The following is a 24003-nucleotide window of genomic DNA, read 5'->3' on the forward strand; positions in this document are numbered from 1 at the left end:
CAGTAGTCAGTGTCACAATGGAACTGGTCAGTGATGCTGTCCACTGCACCTCCAGAGGGATCTACCCACAGCCCACACTCTCCTGGTCCACCAGCCCTCTCACCAACCACACCTTCCACAACTCAACCACGGTCAACAGGAATGCAGAGAAGCTATATGACATCAGCAGCATTCTGGCCGTTCTAGCAAATGACACACAATTCGCTTACATCTGCTCTGTTGGCACGGATGGAAAAGGAAAGACCATCACCTTGAGACAACTTCGTAAGATGACTGATGCTGACTGAAATTTTAAATATTTTTGTCAATTTCAACAAATTATTTGCTGAAGTTTGTTGACAGCTGAATGTATCAGGCATTTGCACTAAGCTCTTATATCCAAAATTGCATTTGGGTTCAGAAAGCAGGTCTACAAAACACAAAATTAGCATCAAATGTGTTACTATACCCCAGAACAGATTCTAACAAATGCTGAGAACAGATTCTAATAAATGCTGGATTGTTTCTTAACATTTCAGCTCCAGTCGTTGGTCATGGCTCAGATGATGTAACGATCCCCTGCCAGGGGATCCCACCCAACTTTGCCCATGAGGACTTCAGTGTCACCTGGCGCTTCAACCACAAAGATACCATCCATTCCACCGTCCCTGGAACTCTGGTCACAGAAGAGTGGATGGAACGAGTCAAGAGGGTGTCTGATTTGGGTGCCCTCGAGCTCAGGGTGAAATTGGAAGGGGTCTACATATGTGAACTCAGCCATGCTGAGGACACATATGTTTCATATACCTATCTGAAGAATAAGATAAACCAGCAGGAACCTGCACCTACAGGTAGTGCATTACAAATACAACATATGTTACTCGTCATGATTTGCTCGAATAAAATCGTCAATTGGACGTAATCAAGGGATTTTATGTAAACATCTTGAATTTGGGCTTTTTAGCTTGTTTTCCTATCAGATTCTAGGCCGGTTATTTCAACAGGCCTTGATGGCAGGCTCGTGACAAAAACAATAAATTGATTCTCACGAGCAAAACATTAAAAATCACGTTAAACTTGAAGAATGTAAAAAAGAGATAAGAACCCATATTATGCTACATCACCAATGTAGACATTAGAGGTTGTATTTCTAAAGGTTGGGTGACACAATGTAACACTATAGCAGACAAATCGGAATGCTTTTGGTTGATCATGTAACCAACCAAGTCATTTTTTTGAAAATTGGATAGTGCAGAAATAGCACAATAGGCCTACTTTCAGAATGTTTCCCTCTTTAGATGGTGGCTCTGTTGGAGCTATAGGCGGAACCGTTGCTGCTGCAGTTGCTGCAGTCATCATCAGCATTATAGCAATAGCTATATACCGGACCGGTATATACCGGTACATATCTTGTAAAAAGAAATCTTCAAACCAAGAGGTAAAATAAAAATTGGTCTCCACTCATTTCATATACTGTATATTCATTATTGCTGAGCATTTCCTTATCAGTCATGTCATCTCACCGTTTAGCAAGCAACAAAAGATGAAACGGACACTTTACAGAAAACACAAGGTAGGCTACAGTTAGCTGTGTTTTTATATACTGTACGTACAGTAGTGATGCAATGAATTAGTTAGACCACTGTTTCCAAATGGTGGGTCGGGACCTAAGTTTAGGTTTCAATATTATTAGTATTAGTATTAGTATTAGTATTAGTATTAGTATTAGTATTAGTATTAGTATTATCATCATAAGGCTAATGATTGATGATAATGCATATTAGTTTTCATTTCAAGTATTGCAAATGCTATGAGTTCTCTGCTTCATCTCATTTGCAGGTTAATCCTGAAGCTCAAATAGAAGGAAAGAAGTGCCACTGTTGAGGTGGTAACCCACTGCAGCCACTAAGTGGACAACGTTGGTACTGTAATGCTGAGTTGCTGGTTGATGTGAATGTGTGTATATGCAGATGAACACATTCAATGTTGTCGAGATCATGGTAAGGAAACAACGTCTTTACAACTGTCATTACAAGACCAATGTGACCAGTTGTTAACATTTGACGTAATTCCTGGAAGGTGAATATTTACAGAAAAAGGAGGGGTGCATGGTCCCGGGGGGAGAGGTTGACGGTGTTCCAAGGTGTTCTCTTAAGTCCAATTGTATTTTGAGATCAGGCAAAATTTTGGGTTTGGCAGGGACGGATTAACCCCCACATGGGCCCCTGGGCCGGGAAATAGCGAAATGCTAAATTTTGTGTGTTTTTATCTTTTTTTAACCTAAATTAAACAAAATCAATGGCCAATGAAGGTCCCCAGGAGCCCTTTTCAGGGCCTCCAACCCAGTACAGAGTGGTCCAATGTATCCGAATGGTCCCTGAGAGCCAAGGACCCCTGGGCTACAGCCACACTGGCCCAATGGCTAATTTGGCCCTGGGGTTTGGTATAAGGCTGAGGTTTTCAACTGGTGGTCCTGACCACTGGTGGTCCGTGAAGGTATTGCATGTGGTCCCTGCCCATGCATTTAGTAATGTAGGAAATTGAAGATTTGGTTTTATCGCCCACTAGTTGGGAAACAGTGCACTAAATGACCTGGTGATGTATGATGACACATCAATGTTGTCAGTTAGGGAATTTCAAGGGAAAGTGTGCCGGATTGACTGGTTGGGTCACCGTTATTAGGAAATGTGCCCATATTATCATGCAATCGCACGTGTCTGCTCACACATACATAAGTTGCAATGAATCAGACGTGAGTTTAATAAGGAAGGTTAAGAGAACAGAATAACTATGGGAAAGGAATAGATCAGTGGTTCTCAATCTGTTTTAGCTCAGTCTGGACCACTAGCACGTGTTAGTTAAATAATGACTGTTAAGGGCTTAATTTAATTTGTTAATTTGAGGTGAATTAAATCAAGCCCTTAACAGTCAATATTTCGACGTGAGGCGTGAGCTCCCTCCCCCAGACCCATTGCAAGTTGTTATACAGTCTTCCACCTTGAGCGTGACAAAGTGAGTTCTGGTCAGGCGAGTTCTAGGTTTGAGGTCTAGTAGTCTTTTCAGCTTGTTTTGGGAGGTCTGAAATGTTGTTTTCAGTGACATGGGGGTGCTAGTGAACCATGAGGTGCAAGCATAATCAAAAGGACACTGGATGAGGGCTCCGGCTAGTGTCCTCAGTGCACTCAACCATTTTTTCACCAGAACGTTTGCCAGCCAAAATACTATTGTTGACGCCACACCTGTCTCTGAAACTACATCCTCTGTTGTTGAATCCTATCAGAGCATCAATCTTATTGCTCTGCTCCACATGTCTCCCTCTCAGCTGTGTACGTTATTGTGAATTTTATGTATCCAAAATGGATTTTTGTTTTTTATTCTGTTTAAAGAATGCAAATTCTACAAAATGTATTACTATCATGTGCTCTGCAATTCTTTAAATAATTTGATTAATTATTCATGCATTACAAGCTCATAGAGTGTCACTTTGTGCCAAGCTTGTATATCCGTATATATTTTTTTACATTTTTGAAAAATCTTGAATGTGTGAGCACTACTGATTTTAGAAGGCATTTGTATAATCGGACTCAGGTCTTACTGGGTTAATCTGTGATAAATCTGACAAAGAAATAATCAATTAATTAAATATATAGTATAGTTTGGATAAAAGCATCCAACAGCAGCACTACTACTACTACTACTCCTTACTGCTGCTGCTGCTGCAGTTCCCAGGTGTCCAGTTGTGTACAGTTGTGTTATGCAGAATCCACTGACCTTTCCTTTTCATTGTAATGTGTTGTACAGTAGAAGCTGCACATGATGGGTCATTGTTTCAATTTTGTATTTGAAACATGTTACAATATGTTGTCTCGAACTATGAATTAAAAAACTATTTGAAGTGCGTATGAACATATATGTCATGTCTGCTTTGTTAAGGAATCAAAGGAACTACGTAACGTATAGTCCAAGTGTTGGGCACCGTGTTTTGAACAAAATGCCTGATATCATGAACACAGCATGTGATTTCTGTTAAATTGTACACACACATTTCCACTAGGCCAAGGAAGAAATGCCACCCCTTGGCCTGTTATAGTGCCACCAGCAGGTAGATTTTTGCAAAACACATTTTTGGAACAAAATGGCTCCAATCATGAATGCAGTGTCTGATTGCCATGAAAGGCCTAAGAAGACATGGCACCCTTTTCACATTGGCCTATTATAGCACCACCAGAAGGCCACAATAACCTACCTGACCTGGTGGCGACCTGTGCTCTGAGGAGCACTTTTTCTATTTGTATATTATTTGTTTACAATTTACAATTTAGGCATTTAGCAGACGCTCTTAATCCAGAGCGACTTACATTAAGCAATAACAAAAGCATGGCATACATCACATATATAAAAAGTAGTTATCATGAATCATAAACTAAGAACGTAACAGTGGAGTATCTATGTTAACTATACATACTATACTATATAATATATTATACATGTGTACTATAAAGTGCTATGACTACATAAAGTGCAATTCTAGAGCTGTCTACGTAACAAGCTATAGGTCTGTTTAAAATACTATCTAAGTCTACATAATGTGCTATCTAAGGGGCTAAGCTAGGGCAAGTGCTACGGGCCATGGTGGAGTCTGAAGAGGTGGGTTTTCAGACTACGGCGGAAGATTGGGAGTGAGGCTGCAGTTCTGACTGTGATGGGAAGTGCATTCCATAGTTTTGGAGCCAGAAGGGAGAAGAGTTTGGGACGTGTGGAGCGTTGTCCCGGCGTTTTTAGTGAAGGTACCTCCAGCTTCCCTGCGTTGGCTGATCTGAGTGCGCGGGAGGGTTTGTAGGGTACGATCATACTTGTGAGATATGGGGGGGCCATGCCTTTGGTTGCTTTGAATGCCAGCATCAGAGTTTTGTATTCTGTGCGGGCAGCGACCGGGAGCCAATGGAGGGAGCGGAGAAGGGGGGTGACGTGTGAGAATTTTGGCTGGTTGAAGACCAAGCGGGCTGCAGCATTTTGGATCAGTTGGAGGGGCTTAAATGCACATGCCGGTAGGCCAGTAAGGAGGGAGTTACAATAGTCAAGTTTTGACAAGACTGTTGTCTGGATTAGGAGCTGGGCTGACTCCTGGGTGAGGAACGGTCTAATTCGTCGTATGTTGTAGAGTGTAAACCTACAGGATCTAGTGACAGCTGTGATGTGTGTTTTGAACGAGAGCTGACTGTCCAGGACAACACCAAGGTTCCTGGCTGTCGGGACAGACTTTACCAGGGCGTTGTCTACGGAGATAGTTAGCTCCCGCATAGGGCAGGACTTAGCTGGGAAGAACAGAAGCTCAGTCTTGTCTGGGTTCAGCTTGAGGTGGTTGGAAGACATCCACTGTGAGATGTCAGCCAGGCATGCAGTGATGCGCTCTTCTACCTGGGTGGCAGAGGGGGGGAAGGATAGAAACAGTTGTGTGTCATCGGCATAGCAGTGATAGGATATATTGTGAGCGGAGATGATGGTGCCAAGGGATTTAGTGTACAGTGAGAAGAAGAGGGGACCAAGTACAGATCCCTGTGGGACCCCAGTTTGGAGGGTGCGGGGGGATGATAGCAAACCTTTCCAAGAAACCTGGTAAGTCCGGTCAGAGAGGTAGGAGGAGAACCACTTCAGCGCCGTCCCGCCGATGCCTAGATCAGCTAGGGTGCCTAGGAGCAGCTGGTGGTTCACTGTGTCAAATGCCGCCGATAGGTCTAGGAGAATCAGGAAGCAGCCTGGGCAGCATGTAGTGCTTCTGTGACTGCGAGGAGTGCAGTTTCCGTGGAGTGTGCCTTCTTGAATCCTGACTGGTTGGGATCCAGCAGGTTGTTCTGTGAGAGATGGAGAGAAAGCTGGTTAGAGACAACACGTTCAAGGGTTTTGGAAAGAAAGGAAAGGAGTGATACCGGTCTGTAGTTCTTGACATCTGAGGGGTCAAGAGTTGTTTTTTTGAGGAGTGGTGATACCCTGGCTGACTTGAAGGCAGATGGGACGCAGCCTGAGGTTACTGAGGTGTTGATAATGGAGGTGATGAAGGGGAGCAGGTCAGGTGCGATGGTCTGGAAGATTGGAGACGGGGCGGGGTCGAGAGGACAGGTGGTAGGTCTAGTGGATGTGACTAGTTTCAGGACCTCGTCTGGGGATAGAGGAGAGAAGGAGGACATGCATGGTATGTTATGGTTAGCATTGGTTGAGTCGAGTGCTTCTTTATGGGGGAGGGGGGTAAAGGAGCTACTGATATCATCAACCTTCTTTTCGAAGTAAATGGTAAATGGTAAATGGTGCATTTATATAGCGCCTTTATCCAAGGCGCTTTACAGAGATTGTGCATTACATTCACCCATTCACACACATTCATACACCGATGGCAGCGGAAACCATGCAAGGCACCAACCAGCACATCAGGAGCAATTAGGGGTTCAGTGTCTTGCTCAAGGACACTTCGACAGTAACTCTGGGGGAGCCCGGGTTTGAACTGGCAACCTTGCGGTTCCCATCCAGGCACTCTACCCCTGAGCCACCGCCGCCGAAGTAGGTGGCAAAGGCCTCCGCGGTGAGGGATGAGGGTTGAGTGGGGGGGGGGGGTTTAAGGAGGGAGGAGAAAGTGGAGAAGAGTTTCCTTGGGTTAGAGGTGCAGGATTGGATTTTGGTGTGGTAGAAGGAGGTTTTAGCAGTGGTTAGTGAGAGGGAGAAGGCAGAGAGGAGTGAGTGAAAGTGGGAGAGATCATCTGGTAGCTTTGTCTTGTGCCACTTCCTTTCAGCTGCCCTGAGAGGTGTTCGTTCAGATCTGAGGGTTTCAGATAACCAGGGGGCCGGTGGGGATGAGCGAGCTGGCCTGGTCGAGAGAGGGCAGTGTTGGTCAAATGCAGATGAGATAGAGGAGAGGAAGGATGTGGTTGCGGAGTCGGGTGAGAGAGAGAGGAAGGACTCCAGGGAGGGTAGAGTGGAGAGAATAGAGGATGAGAGGGAGGAGGGGTTTAGGGACTTGAGATTGCGTCGGGTGGTGACGGTCGGAGGGTGAGTAGGTTTAGGTGGGAGAGTAGAGAGAGAGAGGGAAAAGGTTATGAAGTGGTGATCAGACCTAATTAAGGGAGTAACAGAGAGGAGGGGGAGCAGGCTCTGCAGAACACAAGGTCCAAAACATTACCAGCCTTGTGAGTGGGAGGGGAGGGAGAAAGGGAGAGGTCAAACGAGGATAGGAGGGACGTAACGGGAAGATACTTCTCTGCCGTAGGTAGGTTAAAGTCACCCAGTAGAATCAGGGGGGTGCCATCCTCCGGGAACGAGCTGATCAGAGAGTCTAGTTCTTCCAGGAAGTTCCCAAGGGTTCCTGGGGGGCGATAGAGCACAATGAGGGTGAGGGGGACTGGTTGTGATATTGAAATAGCATGAAATTCACATGTGGTGAGGGAAAGGTGAGAGAGATTTAAGACACGGAAATTCCATTTCGGGGACATGAGTATCCCTGTACCACCCCCCCTACCTGTTGAGCGAGGGGTGTGTGTGAATTTGTGTGAAACAGAGAGGGCGGCGGGGGTAGCAGTGTTATCATTGCACAGTTGTACTGCTCCAGCCCCTGAATCACTAACCACACCCATCACAACAAATATTCTGGCGATTCAGGGAGTGAAACGAAAGTGTCAGGCTGTACAGGTCAACTAAACTCAAAAACATGGCAGGCAGAGGCACTGTGGATTCCATCTCACTATCAGCACTTTGAGAAAAAGTGTTGAATGAAAAACAGAAATGGCACTGTGGCCTTGTGTAATGTGTAGCCAACTCTCTCTCTCTCTCTCTCTCTCTCTCACACACACACACACACACACACACACACACACACACACACACACACACACACACACACACACACACACACACACACACACACACACACACACACACAAATCAGTATCATGTGTCGATGTCTAAAGTTAGCACAGTCCAGTGCACAGTCCAGTATGGCTCACTCCATAAATGCTACAGCATATTACACAGCAATAGCTTCTTGAACATGTTGAAGATTGTCCAGGCAATTCATTAGCCTTAGGAGTAACGTATGAGGAAATGTACCTCAACTTGAGGGCAATAAACCAGCACAACTATACCGGTATGTACATTTTAAGTGTGATTAACAGAAATCTCTACGGGGCCATTCAGAATGCTTTTTTTGATTGATTGATTGAAATATTTATTAACAGTTTGCAGAATTACAGTACATTTCAAGCACAAACTCAATACAAAGGCTGTTAACTGTGAGTGGACGACCCAATTAAGCATTACACTTGTTTACAAGAGGGTCCACCATGTTCAATTCATCAAAACATTTAGAGACGTACAAATAGACACTTCTATATAGACAAAGAACAGAACAGGAATTCATGAAGTCATGCACCTTCACTGACTCCCACTGACTCCCACTGACTCCTCCTTCCCTGACTTCTCTTACACTCCCGAATTGAGTCATTCATTTATCCTGAAGCCAAGAGAGAGGACTATAAACAACAGAATGGTGCTTGATGGTTCCTCCTTGAACTTTGTGGGTCTTTTGTTGTTGGCTCTCTGCCAGGGCCAGGGAGGTAGGTGAAACGTCTGTCTGATCTTGACAAACATTATGGACTAACAGCTTGTCTTTAGCAGAATCTATTGTAATCCAATAATACATTTTCACCAGTGATTACAAAGATAATGGGGTATACTATGTTATTACTGTTTATTCTGTTTGTGTGACTTTATATTATATTATGAGATTTTTTATGTTGTATATCGCCTCTGCCAAGCACACAATGTAAGGTCGTATTGCAATTACAATTACAATTTAGGCATTTAGCAGACGCTCTTAATCCAGAGCGATTTACATTAAGCAAGAACAAAAAGCATGGGAATACGTAAAATGCTTTTATCGCGAAACATGCGTAAGCTAAGAACGTTTAGATGGTTGTTTATCTGGAATTATGATGCATACTGTAGCTTTTAATTAAAAAACCCAATCCTAATCTGCCTATCTCTAAAGTAATTAATATGCTGTTTAACAACTAAAATCGGGTCCTCGGACAGCACAGCACCTAGGTTTGACACGGTATGAAAATCGGACGGGGTGTAACATCACATACCAAACGCCTATCAGGGCCTTTGTAAATACATTAAAATGCATTGGTCATTGAGGAAGCATGGAGGGAAGTTGAGTCATACAAAACAAGTGCAAAATAAGTAGCCAATTATTATTTGTGTTGCCACTGCTGCGTCGTACCCTAACTGGCTGCACCTGCCAGTGAGGAGCCCCCACTGGGAGGATGTAGTGCCTCCATCCTCCTGTTCAACACCGCAGCCTGTAGGGGTGCAGCAGGAAAGATCACCCTTCCCAAAGTTCCCATCCGGCTTCCCTCCTGCGAGCGTCGAGTTGACAGACTCGACCTCTCTCCACTGTAATCACCCTTCTATAAATTATACTGTACGCAAATCTTTGTTTGCGTGCGTGTGTATCTGTCGTTTGCCTAACTCAAGAACCGTGTGACCAATCACCTTCAAACTCATCGTGACTGTGAACCCAGGACGACTCAAAGGAGTGTAGTGCCTGGTCAGATTGTCGTTTGTCTGCCGATCCAACTAATATACCCTAGTAGGTATACAGTATATGGAGATCTGTTCTGTCTGGTCTGTCCATATATGTGCACATCAGATACAACAGATAATATATTGCATAACCGGAGGGGCATGTGTGCCCAATGGGCATCGGCCTAGTCTAGTATAAAGTACAATTGCAAGTCGCTATACGTGTAGTGTCATCAACATGCTTTAAATGATTAAAGCCAACTGCCACTTCTCTCTCACCAAACACTGTTGTTTTGTGGTTTGACGTGTTCCAGTTCCAGACACTCCGGTATCCTGTGTGTATGGAAGTATCTGCGTGCTGCCGTGCACCTTCCAGACAGCCGATGAGCTGGTAATCCAGTGGCAGCAGCTAGGCCAAGCTAAGAAACGCATGGTCCACTCTTACCACAGTGGAGAGGATCAATTTAGTAACCAGGACAGCTCATTCAGAGACCGAACATCTCTCTTCCACGGCAATGCTTCACTCGAGCTGAGGGGAGTTAGAATTCAGGATGAGGGCAGATGTTACACCAGCAACACCAAGGGAAACAAGGAGTCTTTTGACGTAGTTACAGTGAAAGGTAGGACATATGAGATGGAGTAAAATGATTTTGCAGGTGACCAGTTACTACTGCCACTACAACTAATGCTACTAATATTTCTACTTCTACTTTTTCTGTTACATTTTCTCATAAAGTGCTGTAGCAAAAACAAACAAAATTATGCATGTAATATAGCTCAGTGAAATAGAGAATGACATCTTGCAATGAACCAACCAACAATTGATCGGTTAACTATAAAATCATCCTCTCGCCATGTTACAGCCCCAGTAGTCAGTGTCACAATGGAACTGGTCAGTGATGCTGTCCGCTGCACCTCCAGAGGGATCTACCCACAGCCCACACTCTCCTGGTCCACCAGCCCTCTCACCAACCACACCTTCCACAACTCAACCACGGTCAACAGGAATGCAGAGAAGCTATATGACATCAGCAGCATTCTGGCCGTTCTAGCGAATGACACACAATTCGCTTACATCTGCTCCGTTGGCACGGATGGAAAAGGAAAGACCATCACCTTGAGACAACTTCGTAAGATGACTGATGCTGACTGAATTCGCGTTTTGTAATTAGCACAATGAAAAGTGAATGCATATCTCCATGAAACTTTAAATATTTTTGTCAATTTCAACATATTTTTTGCTGAAGTTTGTTGACAGCTGAATGTATCAGGCATTTGCACTAAGCTCTTATATCCAAAATTGCATTTGGGTTCAGAAAGCAGGTCTACAAAACACAAAATTAGCATCAAATGTGTTACTATACCCCAGAACAGATTCTAACAAATGCTGAGAACAGATTCTAACTAGAAAAAGTGCCCTTCTGGGCACAGGTCTCCACCAGGAGGATAGGACTGTGTGAGATGTTTGGCAAAATGTTTAGGAGTAATATAAACATGTTTGCCTTTGATGGCAATTGGATGACTTGAGGCATTTTGTTCCAAAAATGTGTTTTGCAAAAATCAACCTGTTGGTGGCGCTATAACAGGCCAATGTGAAAAGGGTGGGATATATTCCTCAGCCTAGTAAGAAAATGTGTGAAAGATTTCACGTAAATTGCATGCTGCGTTCATGATTTGAGGCTTTTGTTCAAAACGGGGCAATCTTGCAAACTGTGAAAGCCAATTATAGCCAATTAGGATGGAATATGAAATATTGGACAGATCCGACTTGAGCACATGACCATAGAGATACTGTGTAACGATTTGTGAGATTTTTGGACAGAATCTGGAGGAGTAATATCAAAAAATGTGTTTTACAAAAGTCGGCCTCCTGGTGGCGCTATAAAAGGCAGATGCGGAAAATGCAGGTCAAAGGTTTGTCCTTGGCCTCTAGGGAGTGTGCATGCAACGTTTCACGCAGATCGGTGCAGTTTTAGGTAAAAAATGTGAAAAGCTGCCTCATGGTGGCGCTATAACAGGCCGTTCTGGAAATTGCGGGGCAGAGGTTCATCGTTGGCATCCAGGGAGTGTGTGTGCAAAGTTTGGCATCGACCAGGTTAACGGTGCCGGAGATTAGCTGGTAACAGACGGACGGAAGGACGGACGGACGGACACACACACGGACACACACACACAAGAACGGAGTGCAAAACATACTCTCTCCCCATGCCTTCGGCCTGGTGGAGACAAAGAACGGAGTGCAAAACATACTCTCTCCCCATGCCTTCGGCCTGGTGGAGACAATAAATGCTGGATTGTTTCTTAACATTTCAGCTCCAGTCGTTGGTCATGGCTCAGATGATGTAACGATCCCCTGCCAGGCACCCAACTTTGCCCTGGAGGACTTCAGTGTCACCTGGCGTTTCAACCACAAAGATACCATCCATTCCACCGTCCCTGGAACTCTGGTCACAGAAGAGTGGATGGAACGAGTCAAGGGGGTGTCTGATTTGGGTGCCCTCGAGCTCAGGGTGAAATTGGAAGGGGTCTACATATGTGAACTCAGCCATGCTGAGGACACATATGTTTCATATACCTATCTGAAGAATAAGATAAACCAGCAGGAACCTGCACCTACAGGTAGTGCATTACAAATACAACATGTGTTACTCGTCATGATTTGCTCGAATAAAATCGTCAATTGGATGTAATCAAGGGATTTTATGTAAACATCTTGAATTTGGGCTTTTTAGTTTGTTTTCCTATCAGATTCTAGGCCGGTTATTTCAACAGGCCTTGATGGCAGGCTCGTGACAAAAACAATAAATTGATTCTCACGAGCAAAACATTAAAAATCACGTTAAACTTGAAGAATGTAAAAAAGAGATAAGAACCCATATTATGCTACATCACCAATGTAGACATTAGAGGTTGTATTTCTAAAGGTTGGGTGACACAATGTAACACTATAGCAGACAAATCGGAATGCTTTTGGTTGATCATGTAACCAACCAAGTCATTTTTTTGAAAATTGGATAGTGCAGAAATAGCACAATAGGCCTATTTTCAGAATGTTTCCCTCTTTAGATGGTGGCTCTGTTGGAGCTATTGTAGGCGGAACAGTTGCTGGTGCAGTTGCTGCAGTCATCATCAGCATTATAGCAATAGCTATATAACGGAACATATCTCGTAAAAAGAAATCTTCAGACCCAGAGGTAAAATAAAAATTGGTCTCCACTCATTTCATATACTGTATATTCATTATTGATGAGCATTTCCTTATCAGTCATGTCATCTCTCCGTTTAGCAAGCAACAAAAGGTGAAATGGACACTTTACAGAAAACACAAGGTAGGCTACAGTTAGCTGTGTTTTTATATACTGTACGTACAGTAGTGATGCAATGAATTAGTTAGACCACTGTTTCCAAATGGTGGGTCGGGACCTAAGTTTAGGTTTCAATATTATTAGTATTATTAGTATTAGTATTAGTATTAGTATTAGTATTAGTATTAGTATTAGTATTAGTATTAGTATTAGTATTAGTATTAGTATTAGTATTATCATCATAAGGCTAATGATTGATGATAATGCATATTAGTTTTCATTTCAAGTATTGAAAATGCTATGAGTTCTCTGCTTCATCTCATTTGCAGGTTAATCCTGAAGCTCAAATAGAAGGAAAGAAGTGCCACTGTTGAGGTGGTAACCCACTGCAGCCACTAAGTCGCCACACCTGTCTCTGAAACTACATCCTCTGTTGTTGAATCCTATCAGAGCATCAATCTTATTGCTCTGCTCCACATGTCTCCCTCTCAGCTGTGTACGTTATTGTGAATTTTATGTATCCAAAATGGATTTTTGTTTTTTATTCTGTTTAAAGAATGCAAATTCTACAAAATGTATTACTATCATGTGCTCGGCAATTATTTAAATAATTTGATTAATTATTCATGCATTACAAGCTCATAGAGTGTCACTTTGTGCCACTCTGCAAGCTTGTATATCCGTATATCTGTATATATTTTTTTACATTTTTGAAAAATCTTGAATGTGTGAGCACTACTGATTTTAGAAGGCATTTGTATAATCGGACTCAGGTCTTACTGGGTTAATCTGTGATAAATCTGACAAAGACATAATCAATTAATTAAATATATAGTATAGTTTGGATAAAAGCATCCAACAGCAGCACTACTACTACTACTACTCCTTAGTCCTTACTGCTGCTGCTGCTGCTGCTAGGTGTCCAGTTGTGTACAGTTGTGTTATGCTCCACTGACCTTTCCTTTTCATTGTAATGTGTTGTACAGTAAAAGCTGCACATGATGGGTCATTGTTTCAATTTTGTATTTGAAACATGTTACAATATGTTGTCTCGAACTATGAATTAAAAAACTATTTGAAGTGCGTATGAACATATATGTCATGTCTGCTTTGTTAAGGAATCAAAGGAACTACGTATAGTCCAAGTGTTGGGCACCGTGTTTTGAACAAAATGCCTGAAATCATGAACACAGCATGTGATTTCTGTTAAATTGTACACACACATTTCCACTAGGCCAAGGAAGAAATGCCACCCCTTGGACTGTTATAGTTCCACCAGCAGGTAGATTTTTGCAAAACACATTTTTGGAACAAAATGGCTCCAATCATGAATGCAGTGTCTGATTGCCATGAAAGGCCTAAGAAGACATGGCACCCTTTTCACATTGGCCTATTATAGCACCACCAGAAGGCCACAATAACCTACCTGACCTGGTGGCGACCTGTGCTCTGAGGAGCACTTTTTCTATTTGTATATTATTTGTTTCATTGCACAGTTGTACTGCTCCAGCCCCTGAATCACTAACCACACCCATCACAAAAAATATTCTGGCGATTCAGGGAGTGAAACGAAAGTGTCAGGCTGTACAGGTCAACTAAACTCAAAAACATGGCAGGCAGAGGCACTGTGGATTCCATCTCACTATCAGCACTTTGAGAAAAAGTGTTGAATGAAAAACAGAAATGGCACTGTGGCCTTGTGTAATGTGTAGCCAACTCTCTCTCTCTCTCTCTCTCTCTCACACACACACACACACACACACACACACACACACACACACACACACACACACACACACACACACACACACACACACACACACACACACACACAAATCAGTATCATGTGTCGATGTCTAAAGAGTGCACAGTCCAGTATGGCTCACTCCATAAATGCTACAGCATATTACACAGCAATAGCTTCTTGAACATGTTGAAGATTGTCCAGGCAATTCATTAGCCTTAGGAGTAACGTATGAGGAAATGTACCTCAACTTGAGGGCAATAAACCAGCACAACTACCGGTATGTACATTTTAAGTGTGATTAACAGAAATCTCTATGGGGCCATTCAGAATGCTTTTTTTGATTGATTGATTGAAATATTTATTAACAGTTTGCAGAATTACAGTACATTTCAAGCACAAACTCAATACAAAGGCTGTTAACTGTGAGTGGACGACCCAATTAAGCATTACACTTGTTTACAAGAGGGTCCACCATGTTCAATTCATCAAAACATTTAGAGACGTATAAATAGACACTTCTATATAGACAAAGAACAGAACAGGAATTCATGAAGTCATGCACCTTCACTGACTCCCACTGACTCCTCCTTCCCTGACTTCTCTTACACTCCCGAATTGAGTCATTCATTTATCCTGAAGCCAAGAGAGAGGACTATAAACAACAGAATGGTGCTTGATGGTTCCTCCTTGAACTTTGTGGGTCTTTTGTTGTTGGCTCTCTGCCAGGGCCAGGGAGGTAGGTGAAACGTCTGTCTGATCTTGACAAACATTATGGACTAACAGCTTGTCTTTAGCAGAATCTATTGTAATCCAATAATACATTTTCACCAGTGATTACAAAGATAATGGGGTATACTATGTTATTACTGTTTATTCTGTTTGTGTGACTTTATATTATATTATGAGATTTTTTATGTTGTATATCGCCTCTGCCAAGCACACAATGTAAGGTCGTATTGCAATTACAATTACAATTTAGGCATTTAGCAGACGCTCTTAATCCAGAGCGATTTACATTAAGCAAGAACAAAAAGCATGGGAATACGTAAAATGCTTTTATCGCGAAACATGCGTAAGCTAAGAACGTTTAGATGGTTGTTTATCTGGGAATTATGATGCATACTGTAGCTTTTAATTAAAAAACCCAATCCTAATCTGCCTATCTCTAAAGTAATTAATATGCTGTTTAACAACTAAAATCGGGTCCTCGGACAGCACAGCACCTAGGTTTGACACGGTATGAAAATCGGACGGGGTGTAACATCACATACCAAACGCCTATCAGGGCCTTTGTCAATACATTAAAATGCATTGGTCATTGAGGAAGCATGGAGGGAAGTTGAGTCAGACAAAACAAGTGCAAAATAAGTAGCCAATTATTATTTGTGTTGCCACTGCTGCGTCGTACCCTAACTGGCTGCACCTGCCAGTGAGGAGCCCCCACTGGGAGGATGTAGTGCCTCCATCCTCCTGTTCAACACCGCAGCCTGTAGGGGTGCAGCAGGAAAGATCACCCTTCCCAAAGTTCCCATCCGGCTTCCCTCCTGCGAGCGTCGAGTTGACAGACTCGACCTCTCTCCACTGTAATCACCCTTCTATAAATTATACTGTACGCAAATCTTTGTTTGCGTGCGTGTGTATCTGTCGTTTGCCTAACTCAAGAACCGTGTGACCAATCACCTTCAAACTCATCGTGACTGTGAACCCCGGACGACTCAAAGGAGTGTAGTGCCTGGTCAGAATGTCGTCTGTCTGCCGATCCAACTAATATACCCTAGTAGGTATACAGTATATGGAGATCTGTTCTGTCTGGTCTGTCCATATATGTGCACATCAGATACAACAGATAATATATTGCATAACCGTAGGGGCATGTGTGCCCAATGGGCATCGGCCTAGTCTAGTATAAAGTACAATTGCAAGTCGCTATACGTGTAGTGTCATCAACATGCTTTAAATGATTTAAGCCAATTAACTGCCACTTCTCTCTCACCAAACACTGTTGTTTTGTGGTTTGACGTGTTCCAGTTCCAGACACTCCGGTATCCTGTGTGTATGGAAGTATCTGCGTGCTGCCATGCACCTTCCAGACAGCCGATGAGCTGGTAATCCACTGGCAGCAGCTAGACCCAGCTAAGAAACGCATGGTCCACTCTTACCACAGTGGAGAGGATCAATTTAGTAACCAGGACAGCTCATTCAGAGACCGAACATCTCTCTTCCACGGCCAGATTACACACGGCAATGCTTCACTCGAGCTGAGGGGAGTTAGAATTCAGGATGAGGGCAGATACCAGTGTTACACCAGCAACACCAAGGGAAACAAGGATTCTTTTGCCGTAGTTACAGTGAAAGGTACGACATATGAGATGGAGTAAAATTATTTTGCAGGTGACCAGTTACTACTGCCACTACAACTAATGCTACTAATATTTCTACTTTTACTTTTTCTGTTACATTTTCTCATAAAGTGCTGTAGCAAAAACAAACAAAATTATGCATGTAATATAGCTCAGTGAAATAGAGAATGACATCTTGCAATGAACCAACCAACAATTGATCGGTTAACTATAAAATCATCCTCTCGCCATGTTACAGCCCCAGTAGTCAGTGTCACAATGGAACTGGTCAGTGATGCTGTCCGCTGCACCTCCAGAGGGATCTACCCACAGCCCACACTCTCCTGGTCCACCAGCCCTCTCACCAACCACACCTTCCACAACTCAACCATGGTCAACAGGAATGCAGAGAAGCTATATGACATCAGCAGCATTCTGGCCGTTCTAGCGAATGACACACAATTCGCTTACATCTGCTCCGTTGGCACGGATGGAAAAGGAAAGACCATCACCTTGAGACAACTTCGTAAGATGACTGATGCTGACTGAATTCGCACAATGAAAAGTGAATGCATATCTCCATATTTTTATATATTTCAACATATTTTTTGCTGAAGTTTGTTGACAGCTGAATGTATCAGGCATTTTGCACTAAGCTCTTATATCCAAAATTGCATTTGGGTTCAGAAAGCAGGTCTACAAAACACAAAATTAGCATCAAATGTGTTACTATACCCCAGAACAGATTCTAACAAATGCTGAGAACAGATTCTAATAAATGCTGGATTGTTTCTTAACATTTCAGCTCCAGTCGTTGGTCATGGCTCAGATGATGTAACGATCCCCTGCCAGGCCCCCAACTTTGCCCTGGAGGACTTCAGTGTCACCTGGCGCTTCAACCACACAGATACCATCCATTCTGGAACTCTGGTCACAGAAGAGTGGATGGAACGAGTCAAGGGGGTGTCTGATTTGGGTGCCCTCGAGCTCAGGGTGAAATTGGAAGGGGTCTACATATGTGAACTCAGCCATGCTGAGGACACATATGTTTCATATACCTATCTGAAGAATAAGATAAACCAGCAGGAACCTGCACCTACAGGTAGTGCATTACAAATACAACATATGTTACTCGTCATGATTTGCTTGAATAAAATCGTCAATTGGACGTAATCAAGGGATTTTATGTAAACATCTTGAATTTGGGCTTTTTAGTTTATTTCTAAAGGTTGGGTGACACAATGTAACACTATAGCAGACAAATCGGAATGCTTTTGGTTGATCATGTAACCAACCAAGTCATTTTTTTGAAAATTGGATAGTGCAGAAATAGCACACTTTCTCCAAGACTATGGAACAGTCTTCCCCCTGCGGTTGTTGGAGACATTACATCAAGCAGTGCCTTCAAGAAGAGGCTGAACAAACACCTCCTCAGTCTGTGACTGTAATCCCATAAAGCTCAAGGACTTTTAATCATCCAACATCCAGTTTACTTATACCCTGCCCTGACTGAGTAGCTGCAGATCACTGATGAATAGTTTTCTTAAAGCCTGTATCTGCCCGAAGCTTAATAAATAGAAATAAAAACAACAAAGTCGTGAGACTTACAGTAGGGTATTTCCATTGTGGTCCTTGGTCTGAGACAAACAATACATTACAACAAGTAGAGTCATGTTTGTTATGCCCTTTTATCTTTATGGCATGAGTGCAGAGCAGTTTTAGCTCCCCCAGGTCACGTACAGTATGCAATTATTTGACAATTATAAAAATAATGTCAGCAAATATTCGACTTTGAGGTACAGTGTCGAATAGTGGTTTGGATATTCCAATAGTCGAATATTCGATTAACACACAAAACAGGCTTGTTGCACACACGCATAGACACACTCATAGAACACACTGACACACGCATGCAACAGGTAATTATTATTTCAAATGTCACTGCGTAGTGCTCATCATGTGTCACCTGTGTGCAAGGTGATTTGTACCCTTCCCATTGGTGGATCGTTGCCTTGGTGGTCGCCGTGGTGGCTCTCGTGCTCCTCGCCATGTTGGTGCATCTGAAACTGAAAGGTAAAAAATAACTAAGGAGAAAACTGATATGTTTGATATTGTGTATTATTATTATTATTATTATTATTACAATTATTATTATTATTATTATTTAGCTTTTACATTGATATAAACCTAATTTCATTGTTATATTATTTATTTTATTGTTATCTACACTGTTGAGGAAGCCTGAACAACAATAATTTCACTTCCAACAATTTTTGTTCAAAATTTCTTTATTAACGTTTTTTAAAAAAAAAACTTGCCATACAAAAAAAGGTTCCCGCCCCGAAAGAGCCACAACCCTGGTATCTCGTAAAATCTCATCAAATGTTTGAACCTTGACTCTATTGTATTGTATTGTATTGTATTGTATTGTATTGTATTGGACATATATTTCACATATTTCAGCTTTCCCCACGTCTATCTCTCTCACTCAGATGTCCGTTCAAAGGCTACAAAGAGTTCCAATGAGGCTACTGCAGAGCTGTACACGGTAAAAGGTGAGCTTTTCACACACGTGAAATATAATGTTGATCTCAGCCACTAGATGGAGCTAGACCACCGTCTTCTCATATCTCACTGAGCTCCATTGCCTGAGAAAAGCATGACTATCGAGCAGTGTTGTTTTCGTCGACTAAAACTAAGACGAAAAATGTTCGTTGACTACCTTTTTTCACTGACAAAAACGAAATGGAAACTAAATGAAGACTAAGCTATGATGACTAAAACTAAGACTAAATATACTGACAATTTCGTCAACAAATAAAAACTAGACTAAAATGTTAGGAAGGGACTAGTGGACAAGACATCCAGTATAAGTCATTTTACACTTGGTTGCAATGCTGTAGATAGTAGATGTAGTAGATCTACAAGCCCACAAGGCATCATGGCCTGCCAAAATACATTTTAGTCGACTAAATCACCTGTAGATTTAGTCGACTAAAATCTTATGATATTTAGTCGACTAAAACTAGACTTAACACTAAAACATTCCAGGTAGCTAAAATATGACTAAAACTAGATGACGTTTTATTCCAAAGACTGTGACTAGACTCAAATAGAAATTTGCTGCCAAAAACAACACTGCTATCAAGTCAACACTACTAAATGTGTGACATTTCCCTTAATTGTGGGATCAATCAAGTTAGATAATCTATCTATCTAACATAAATTACTGTAGCTACACATAGGCTATATGCTGCCAAAAACTATACGAGTCCCACAGAGTAGAGTATTAAGAGAGCAAAGAGCATGTCTCACACTACCCCCGCCATCCTGATGGACTTGAACAACAAGTCCATTCAAAATAAGTGAAACAGAAAACCGAGCCCTTGTGTCTTTCTTATTTTTTCCTCTTATACCTTCTGTGTTTTATCTTAAATCATGTGATATATGACTGTATTTTGCACACACACACACACACACACACACACACACACACACGCACACACAAACGCACGCACGCACGCATGCACGCACGCTTTGGACTTTATGTTTCCATGCAAATAAATAAATCACAGCAAACTAAACCTCCTCTCCATCTCATTGCAGAAACCGCAGTGGACTGTACCCTGAGCGAATTGCAGCCCCTTGACAGTGGAGGACAATAATGAACACAATGGACACAAGTCTGGCTCTACCTCAACTTGAGAGCAAACCAGCACCCCCCCCCCCCCACACACACACACACACACACACACACACACACACACACACACTAACAACAACATAGACGTATATGAACACAGCAAGGCTATACAAGAACATCCAGATGGCTGGGTGATGGTGGGATAAAGAGGCCTGCATACAGTATGTTTGGAGATGTGCCTTCCTCTGTTGGCTTGCTATCGAAACCTAACACACATCCTTTGATTTTTTTTCTTTTTACCTGTCACGTCACTCTCTTTCCTACTGTCTGTCAATCAAGAAGGGAATTGCTAAGGAACACTGTGACTGGCTTTATAAGTAGTGCCAGAGGGCAAATAACTGATGTCACAACTCAAAATCACTGTCTCACCATCGTGCCACATTGTGCCACGGGATTGAATCCACTGTGGTCTGTGGTGTCCCTCTCCCAGCTCTGTCTCAGAAAGTGGACTGGCCTCTAGCTCAGTTGTTCTCAACCTGTGGGTCCCCAGTACCCCCATGATGTAGGGGGGGTCCAGATGACACTGGTGACAATTTAAGGACTTTTAAGACCTTTTTAGTACCTCAAAAAACGAAAGAAATAAAAGACAAAGACCGTTAACACATCAATGGTAATCAACAAACTATACTATAAAAACTGGTCAAACATTGGGCAAATTGTCCTCAAACATAATGCCTCAAAACTCCTACAATTCCAAGTGCTTGTCAGGGTTTGGGTCCCCAGTTAAAATATAATTATTTTAGGGGGTCCCCAGTTAAAATATGATTATTTGGTGGTCACAGCCTGAAAAGGTTGAGAACCTGCACTGCTCTAGCTAACTGAAATAGATGACAGCCTGTCAATGGATTTGAAATATGTACAGTTGTACACATCCTTGTGTTAGGACAAAGGCAATTTGATTTGATTGCCATTCACTGATACTTAAAGCCATCTGAATTGGCTCAGAAAGAGGCTAGCTAGTTATGGCACGTTCATCATACGTAATCCATGCCGGAATGTCCCGTTCAGTGTAATTCTCATTATACTGAAAGATGAATTACTTGTTGGTAATGGTAATGCTGTGCATGAAACCCCCACATATGTGTATGCTTTCATGGGAGCTTAGGGGGCTCAGACCTCTCCTTATAGGAGCTCAGAACCCCCCTTACTGAATGTCACATACTGAAACCATGCTAGCATAGCATGACCAGACTGTAGCCTAATACAGAAACAGAAAGAAAAGACTTGGATTTCATGCCCTAATATAACAACTTCAGTGTCAATCATTTACTTGTGTTTGGATTGTAATGATTTGTATTTGTGCTGGACGCTTCCGTTAAGAGTTAATGTAATCTGTCACCAGTTCAGTGACCTTTCCTTTTCACTGTAATGTGTTGTACAGTAGTAGCTGCACATGATGGGTCATTGTTTCAATTTTGTATTTGAAACATGTTACAATATGTTGTCTCGAACTATGAATTAAAAAACTATTTGAAGTGCTTATGAACATATATGTCATGTCTGCTTTGTTAAGGAATCAAAGGAACTACGTATAGTCCAAGTGTTTTGAACAAAATGCCTGAAATCATGAACATAGCATGTGATTTCTGTTAAATTGTACACACACATTTCCACTAGGCCAAGGAAGAAATGCCACCCCTTGGCCTGTTATAGTGCCACCAGCAGGTAGATTTTTGCAAAACACATGTTTGGAACAAAATGCCTCGCCTTTACATAGATTGTGCATTACATTCACACACACATTCATACACCGATTGCGGCGGAAGCCATCATGCAAGGTACCAACCAGCACATCGGGAGCAATTTGGGGTTCAGTGTCTTTGCCCAAGGACACTTTGACATGTAGACAGGAGGAGCCGGGATTTGAACCGCTGACCCATGGATCATTGGACGACCTGCTCTACCTCTTGAGCCACAGTGTCTGATTGCCATGAAAGGCCTAAGAAGACATGGCACCCTTTTCACATTGGCCTATTATAGCACCACCAGAAGGCCACAATAACCTACCTGACCTGGTGGCGACCTGTGCTCCGAGGAGCACTTTTTCTATTTGTATATTTGTTTCATTGCACAGTTGTACTGCTCCAGCCCCTGAATCACTAACCACACCCATCACAAAAAATATTCTGGCGATTCAGGGAGTGAAACGAAAGTCTCAGGCTGTACAGGTCAACTAAACTCAAAAACATGGCAGAGGCACTGTGGATTCCATCTCACTATCAGCACTTTGATAACAGTACAAAGCAGAAATGCCCTCGAAACTAGAGAAAAAGTGTTGGCACACAAATGGCACTGTGGCCTTGTGTAATGTGTAACCAACTCTCTCTCTCTCTCTCTCTCTCTCTCTCTCTCTCTCACACACACACACACACACACACACACACACACACACACACACACACACACACACACACACACACACACACACACACACACACACAAATCAGTATCATGTTGCCATGTCTAAAGTTAGCACAGAGTGCACAGTCCAGTATGGCTTCTTGAACATGTTGAAGATTGTCCAGGCAATTCATTAGCCTTAGGAGTAACGTATGAGGAAATGTACCTCAACTTGAGGGCAATAAACCAGCACAACTATGTACATTTTAAGTGTGATTAACAGAAATTTCTACAGGGCCATTCAGAATGCACCTGGCTGTAAACAAGTATCTGATGCTTAGTCCAGTTACCCTGGGTAAATATAGTAACTTTGCTTTGCATTGCTAACCTATGACTTCACTGACTCCTCCTTCCCAGCTGACTTCTCAACACTCCTGAATTGTGTCATTCATTTATCCTGAAGCCAAGAGAGAGGACTATAAACAACAGAATGGTGCTTGATGGTTCCTCCTTGGACTTTGTGGGTCTTTTGTTGTTGGCTCTCTGCCAGGGCCAAGGGGGTAGGTGAAACGTCTGTCTGATCTTGACAAACATTATGGACTAACAGCTTTGTCTTTAGCAGAATCTATTGTAATCCAATAATACATTTTCACCATTGATTACAAAGATAATGGGGTATACTATGTTATTATTGTTGTCTCCACCAGGCCGAAGGCATGGGGAGAGAGTATGTTTTGCACTCCGTCCGTCCGTCCGTGTGTCCGTCCGTCCGTCCGTGTGTCCGTCCGTGTGTCCGTCCGTGTGTCCGTCTGTGAACAGCTAATCTCTGGCACTGTTGGCTTGATCGCAGCCATACTCTGCACACACACTCCCTGAATGCCAGAGCTGAACCTCTGCCCCAAAGTTTTCACATTGGCCTGTTATAGCGCCACCAGGAGGCCGCTTTGTGCAAAACAAATGTTTTGACAGTACACCTACAGATTTTGTCCAAACATTACGCAAATTGGTACACAGTCTCTC

At 42.6% G+C, this 24003-nt stretch overlaps 2 protein-coding genes and 1 long non-coding RNA gene across 3 annotated transcripts; all 3 read left to right on the plus strand.

Moving 5' to 3' along the window:
* The first annotated feature begins 1284 nt into the window (after positions 1 to 1284).
* Positions 1285 to 3731, plus strand: LOC306913107. The gene is made up of 3 exons (XR_013788481.1): positions 1285 to 1552; positions 1819 to 2830; positions 2883 to 3731. It is a non-coding gene; the product is annotated as an uncharacterized lncRNA (long non-coding RNA).
* A 6260-nt stretch (positions 3732 to 9991) lies between these two features.
* LOC306913182 (uncharacterized protein) lies at positions 9992 to 12880 on the plus strand. Its single transcript, XM_079489770.1, has 5 exons — positions 9992 to 10169; positions 10413 to 10679; positions 11863 to 12168; positions 12616 to 12743; positions 12836 to 12880. The coding sequence occupies exons 2-4, from the start codon at positions 10433 to 10435 to the stop codon at positions 12702 to 12704; spliced, it is 642 nt and encodes a 213-aa protein (XP_079345896.1). The 5' UTR covers positions 9992 to 10169; positions 10413 to 10432; the 3' UTR covers positions 12705 to 12743; positions 12836 to 12880.
* Positions 12881 to 15216: 2336 nt separating this feature from the next.
* LOC306913202 (V-set domain-containing T-cell activation inhibitor 1-like) lies at positions 15217 to 21149 on the plus strand (the record flags this gene model as incomplete). Its single annotated transcript, XM_079489790.1, has 7 exons — positions 15217 to 15337; positions 16630 to 16956; positions 17200 to 17466; positions 17746 to 18042; positions 18918 to 19013; positions 19433 to 19495; positions 21085 to 21149. Exons 1-7 carry the CDS (start codon positions 15268 to 15270, stop codon positions 21147 to 21149), a joined length of 1185 nt encoding a protein of 394 aa, XP_079345916.1. The 5' UTR covers positions 15217 to 15267.
* Between the last annotated feature and the right edge of the window lie 2854 nt (positions 21150 to 24003).

Source organism: Electrona antarctica (assembly GCF_951216825.1).
Source record: "Electrona antarctica genome assembly, chromosome: 20".
Classification (NCBI taxonomy): Eukaryota; Metazoa; Chordata; class Actinopteri; order Myctophiformes; family Myctophidae; genus Electrona; species Electrona antarctica.